At 36.9% G+C, this 7,081-nt stretch overlaps 1 protein-coding gene across 1 annotated transcript; it reads left to right on the plus strand.

Annotated features, from left to right (window-relative positions):
- The first annotated feature begins 312 nt into the window (after nt 1–312).
- LOC107791874 (uricase-2 isozyme 1) lies at nt 313–6,437 on the plus strand. The gene is made up of 8 exons (XM_016614019.2): nt 313–662; nt 1,067–1,159; nt 1,521–1,596; nt 3,458–3,567; nt 4,134–4,225; nt 4,367–4,540; nt 4,690–4,783; nt 6,041–6,437. Exons 1-8 carry the CDS (start codon nt 462–464, stop codon nt 6,122–6,124), a joined length of 924 nt encoding a protein of 307 aa, XP_016469505.1. The 5' UTR covers nt 313–461; the 3' UTR covers nt 6,125–6,437.
- The last annotated feature ends 644 nt before the right edge of the window (nt 6,438–7,081 follow it).

A 7,081-nucleotide genomic window follows, 5' to 3' on the forward strand; every position in this document is an offset into this window, starting at 1 on the left:
CTTTCGCTTCACTTATTCTACTGTTTGCTGCAATTGTTTTCTTTCCCGTTATTTCTTTAGCAGAAAATTTATCGAAAATAGTCTCTCTACATTTACAAGATATGAGTAAGATATATGTACACACCCCTCCTCAGATTCTACTTTATAGGATTACACTATATTTATTGTTGCTATTACTAAAATTACAAATTTTGAGTTTTTCTTTTATAATGTCCAGTTAAATTACTGTCATATAAATTGAATCAAAGGGGTATTTATTTCTAAACTTACAATGGTCCAGTGTTCCACTAGAAAAAACGCCCATGGTATAGTTTGTGGGGCCGGAAAGCAATGTGGTTTCATGTGCGACGATAGATACGATAGTCGATAATAATACATTAATACGTGTACGCATACATACAGCGCACAGAGCCGTGAGTAGGAAGCTGAGCATTTTTGTCAAACAAATCGATCGATCGAAAATGGCGGAATTGAGTGGACTGAAACTGGAGCAGAGGCATGGAAAATCCAGAGTGAGAGTAGCTAGGGTTTGGAAAAGTCACAATGGGAAGCATCACTTTACTGAATGGAGTGTTAACATTAGCCTCCTCTCCGATTGTTTACCTGCCTATGTCGCCGGTGATAACTCCGATATCGTCGCCACCGATACAATGAAGAACACTGTAAGTCTCCTTTTTTTTTTGTTTGAGTAACAGCTGATTTATATGCATGTACTTAGAATTTTGTTAGATCACGTATACCTGATGCTCAATTTCATCATCTGCGAACTTAAATAGTACTACTGATTATTTTTAGTGTTAATAACTTGATATAAAATTGACGGGTTTTGCTATTTTTAATAGTTTTCTAAGAGATCTGACCTATGAACGAGACATTGGATTGATATAATTGTTTAAGCTAATTGTCTGATCACGAGTTTTTGTCACTTTTCTTCTCTGCATTAGGTCAAAATCAGCTTTTACATTTTGGAAACTAAATCTGATTATATTGTGTTGTTATATCCTAGAATCTGAATTTTCCTTTATGTCATTTGGTTCTAAGTTCCGATTATTGGACGGTGAAACAGGTGTATGCCAAAGCTAAGGAATGTTCAGAGCAACTCTCAGCTGAAGATTTTGCCATTATACTTGCAAAGCACTTCACCTCCTTTTATCAGCAGGTACCATTTGTCTATTGTCATGTAATGATGTCAGTTATCTGCCATGACTACTTGGTTATTCTAGCCACTGAATTTAGTAATTGTGGGAAGGGTACTATGTTTTGTAAACTTTTTCTATACGTGTAGAGAATGTTCCAAAAGACTTCTCATTTTTCTTACAGATCAACCTTATGTCATGTCCACTCATCTGGCAATTGCTCTGTAGAGAAGATAAGCAATTGCTTAGTTGTTGCCTTTTGTTGTATGCAGACTTTGGGATGTTTTGTGCTTTGCTTGTGACATTGTTTAATATAATTATAGGACTGAACCACTCACCTTACATAGATCTTCTTAAGTTATTTTTCCTGTTCTGTTCTTGTAGGTCACTGCTGCAATTGTCAATATAGTTGAAAAGCCATGGGAACACGTTAGCATAAAGGGCCAACAACATGAACACGGTAAACCTTTGATTTGGAACGGAAAGTGTTACTTACTTACCCAGTGAACTCCCCCCCTCCCCTTCCCCCTTTTAGAAGTTAAAATGAAGATCTAAGTTACCCTGTGCTGCTAATTCTCAGAAATTGTAGGGAGTATTCCTCTGGATTCCTTCTCTGCCATGTGACTGGATTCATCCTTTTCTTGACTGTGTTTCATCTCCTTAGAGTGCATGCAGAGTCATTTTAATTTTCTTAAACAGCACATGAGCAATTTGGAATTCCAGTCTGATTTGTGGCGTATGATAAGATATTTTGTTAGTGATGTCCACTATATATTTTTTTCATATGTTATCATCTCTATCAAAAAACTTGCCAGCATCAAATACATCTGAGCTTCACTGAACTATATGATATCAAATTTGATAAGACTAGATCAAGTTCAAAGTCAAGTCTGAGACAATCTTGCATCCAAATAATGAGCCTAATCTAACAACAACAACAACAACCCAGTATAATCCCACAAGTGGGGTGTGGGGAGGGCAGTGTGTACGCAAACCTTACCCCACCCTGGAGTTGAAAGACTGTTTCCGATAGACCCTCGGCACAAGAAGATGAAATGCGACAATAGAATTCAGAAAGATAGTACCAGTGAGCTAAGAATCAAAAAGTATACCTGGAAAAGCAATATCAATAATCACTGCAGTGACAAGGTCCTAGAAAATAGTATGAGCACAACATGTACCACTAGCATACTAAAACACGAGACAGACCGACTAGACTTACACACAGAACGGAGTAGAAAAATGCTCAACTCCTACTAACCTTCAACCCTAATGCTCTCCCTCTATATCTTCCTATCAAGGGCCGGAGCTGGAGTTGCGCCATGTCCTGTCTGATTACGTCTCCCCAATGAGCCTGATCTAACAGTCTAATATAGTCATCCTTGTTTGGCAGCATCATGAATTTTCCTAGATCAGTATTTGCTCACAACAACAACAACCCAGTAAAATCCTACTAGTGGGGTCTGGGGAGGGTAGTGTGTACGCAGACCTTACCCCTACCCCGAAGGAGTAGAGTAGATCAATATTTGCTCGCCTTTGGTTCAAATTAGAATGTGCTCAATATGATGTTATTCCTTTCTAATTTGTCAGAAGTAGACTTCTTTCGGTTAATTTCTATCAAAAGAGAGTAAGGAAAAAATAATAAATGGACAGAATTGTCGTGAAATGATGAACTAATCATTTTGGGCAACTAATCTGACAAAATTAGCAGGTTCATATTGGACTGAGAATGGAGCTTATCTGACCAATTTTTCTTTCGTGAAATGCTTCCAAGCGCTATTCCATGGTTGAGGCTACTTTCTTGAAAAAACTGTTCAAATTCCTTTAAGCTGATCATATCAATTTTTAGCTATAAAAGGCCTTAAAGTTGGTCCTGTATCATGTATTATGTGGAGCTATAATTTTCCCTGTACATAGTGCAAAAACCTGAGCTGCAGTTTGTGGACCCCTCACTTCTTGATTATATTGACTAGGAAAATGATTTAATCAAGGAGTTGACTTTTCACTGGATGAGATCCCTTGGAAAAGGGATTTGGAACCTCAAAAAGGGGCCTCATTGTATGAAGCAGTCATTGGTAATCCACTTTTAATGTGTCTAGAAGATTCTAGTGGATTGTATGGGTAAGCATCTAGCTTGGGATGCCTAAGTGCCTTAAGCCATGATGTCACTTTTGTTTGATATCTCTCGCTGCACCTCCTAGCTTTGTTTCCATTTATACGATCTGATTTCTATCTGATGAAGTGAACCACTGAGATTAATAAAAAAAAAAATTGTTTTCCCTACGATTAATTCTGCTGCTCTATGTTTCTATCTTCCTTAGGTTTTAAGCTTGGCTCTGAAAAACACACTACCGAAGTAATGGTCGATAAATCGGGAACATTGCGCATGACATCTGGTATCGAGGGATTATCAGTTCTAAAGACAACTAAGGTAATCTCAGTTACACATCTGCCTATATTTCTCCTTGCTTATCTGCTTCTAAATACCTCAAAAAAGAAGAAAGAATAAGATTCTGCAGTTAACTAAAAGCTTTTTACAGTAGTCCTACTAAGATACACAACCCTCCTCTAAGAAAGAAAGAGATATGTTAGTCTCCTTGGGAGTAGTTTCTTAGTTTGTTTTTTCTTTTTGACTCCCCCCACCTCGCGGTGGTAGTGAAGTTGAGGGGCTATGGATCAGGGCCAAGGCAACAAGGGTAGTACTCTCATAAATGACGATGAAATAGCCGATTTACAGTTTGAGATGGTTTACATGTGCGTCAGACAAGATCTATCTGGCCCTGCAGAAGTCCTTACTCTTTCTTACTCCAAAATTAGAGCCTTAGCACCTACTATAATTCTTCCTATGGGAATTAGGAACAAATTCTTTCTCTTTACACGAGATTAAGAGTTTGAAGTACACCTAAATTGGTACGCCACCCTAAACAATTGGCTTCCAAAATTTCATTCATGATAAGTGCATTATCCATTTTCATAACAAATAGCTTATTGAAACAGTCAGGTTTTGAAGGATTCATTAGGGACAAGTACACTATGTTGCCTGAAACACAGGAAAGAATGATGGCTACAGAGGTCACTGCATCTTGGAGGTAAATTATCCATCTTTTTTTTTTAAAGAGATGACGTGTTAAACTTTTCTCTTTCTGACATGAATGAGATTTTAGTCTTGCCCTTGTTAGTTGTTCATCGTTTTGTTGATCGTGTTGTGAACCTGAAATTGGTTCATGTAGGTACTCTTTTGAATCTCTCTCAAGTCTTCCCTTGAAGCCTCTGTATTTCACAGAGAGATACATGGATGTGAAGGAGGTCCTGCTTAACACATTCTTCGGCCCATCTAAGGGAGGAGTATACAGCCCTTCTGTTCAAGCCACACTTTATGAAATGGCAAAGGCTGTTCTTGGAAGGTCTTTCTCTCGAATTCAACTCATAAGATGCTTTCCTAGCAGGCTAGCACACATACAAGAGAAATGAAACCTCTAAGACGCTCTATTTGCATCTTCAGGTTTCATAATTGCTAGGCATCCTTATGCTTTTGTTGGCATTATTCTTTCAGGTTTCCCGACATTTCATTCATTCAGTTGAAGATGCCAAATCTCCATTTTCTGCCAGTCAATTTGTCAAGCAAAGATAATCCAGTAATTGTTAAGGTAAGTTTCTCTTCCCTCATTCGCTGGATTGCTGTGTGCTTAATGCAGTGAATTTGACAGCCAAGTTATTTTCTAACCCTGTACGGTGAAATTTATCAGGCAAGATCTTTTTCAAAACTGAACCGGTTTCCATGAGAAAAAATGGGTCAATTATTTAAACCTCCTCTCTAGCTTAGCAAAACCAAATAAACCTTAGTTTGGGAAAATACTTTAAGCTTCCCCTCTGTAGCAACAGAAGCGGACATTGTCAAGTTTGAGAATAATTCGACCAAAATGGCGCCATTCACGTGTGTTGATTCTTTAAGCAGTTTTGAATGATATATACAGTCTACATATAAATCTAAAAGGAAAGAAAATTTGCCAAAGGGAAGAAAAGAAAGATAAGAAGATCAATGGAGAAACTGAGCTGTTTTAGGAGAGGGCAAGACGGACTGGGTTAGAAGTGGGTGGGAAGGGACTAAGAGTCAGGGGAAGGCAAAGCTGATGGGGAAAATGAGTAGAGGAGTTATGGCTGGGCTTAGGAAGGGGAGCGATCATTGTAAGAGAATTGGTGGAGCTGGGATAGAAGATTCTGAGTGATAAGATCCAATTTTATTAATGTTAAACAGAAATTCAAAGTAGATATTGGAAAACATCAAAGTTGATGCTTAGTAGAATGCACAAAAGCTAGAGTAGCCTACACTGGCTAAGAAGAAACTTCAACAACACGTGGATGTTCTCTTTACCTGCTTTGGATAAATACTACTGTGACTTTTTCGAAGCATTGAAAACATGTTATTACTGGAGGGGCGGCCTGCACGGATTGCCCTGGCAGAAGGAAGAGAGCGGTGGTTTGCAACACCGTCAAAGGGATGGGGCAGGCGGTGGGGGTTGGGAATTAACGGCTATAGGGTAACTTGTGATTCCCACACGTTCCTCATCTGAGTATAACCAATCCACATTCTCAATTTAATAATAACTTACTGCATCATGCAAAATTGTGGTGATATAGTATCATAATGTATTGGAAAAGTTTGAAAAAAGAGAAGCTAAAGCGGTGGGTACAGTTTGATCCGCATAAATGATTCTCGAGTTACATATCTTTAATCATGTATTATACAGTTGATTCAGAATTTCAAGTTTTATTGCTGCACTGCATTCATTCAGTCATAAAGTTATGCCATTATAAGTTGATATTCTTGGGAACTATATACCTCTGATCATGTTCTTTTGAGCCTGAATCAATGGCTAATATTTAATCCGTTGGTGACCTTTCAGTTTGATAATGATGTTTATTTGCCGACGGATGAACCGCATGGAACAATTCAGGCGACTCTTAATCGTATTCGGTCAAAGATGTGAAATACTGCTGATCAAAAGTGCCCATGATGCTCATTTCTTACATTTAAAGTTGTTACACCTCAAAGCTACTTAAGGGAACCTGGAAAGAAGCAACAATGTTACATGGTTCTGATTCTTCTAATCTGCTGTACACATGTAAAATATGGGTGTGTAATTTTCTGAATCTTCGTGTAAAATAAATAAGTGATAATTGTTTCTCAAGTTGTTGGACTTCATGATTTATCCTTATGATGTAATTGGTAATTTGGCTAAAAGAAAAGCCTCCCCACCTGGATATAGATAACTATTTAATATAATTCGACCTCTTGTTTAAGTTGTGTTTGTCATGCACTTAATTATGATTATGTAACATTACTTTGCTCTAAAAAGATGGTACCGGGGAGAAGTATTTTATACTTAAACGATTCAGCGTATTAAGGTTATTTACCAAAATGATTCAAATTGTGTCGATGCAATGTTTTATTATGATTTTTTAATTATTTTTTCACCTTAAGTACTTTACAAGGTAGGGAATTAAACCTTTACGGATAAGGTGAAAATTTAGGTAGTCAATTGAGCTACTAAGATTCTTGTTTTTATTTTTTATTTTTTTTAATATTACATACCAACTAATCTACTAAGATTTCTCTTTTTTTTTTTCTTTCTAATTTTCTTTTGTTACATTGGGCATATGGGAAGGGGAAATTAGGAGGGAATTATGAGGTGGGAAATTAGAAAACAATAAATCCAAGGTTTAATTTATTAAGTTATTCCTATTAAATGCTTTTTGAAAATTGAGTAGTACTAAAAAGAATTTACTATTTAATAGTATAGTTGAAAATAATTAACAAATTTAGTCTTAAATTTCTGAAGCGATAATATTTTTGAGCTAAAGCGACACTTAAAGTGGGATGGGAAGTTTTTTTTAATCATATAACATGGAAAAAAATATAACCTGTTATATTACTTTTTGTATAG

Source organism: Nicotiana tabacum, chromosome 11 (assembly GCF_000715075.1).
Source record: "Nicotiana tabacum cultivar K326 chromosome 11, ASM71507v2, whole genome shotgun sequence".
Taxonomy (NCBI): Eukaryota; Viridiplantae; Streptophyta; class Magnoliopsida; order Solanales; family Solanaceae; genus Nicotiana; species Nicotiana tabacum.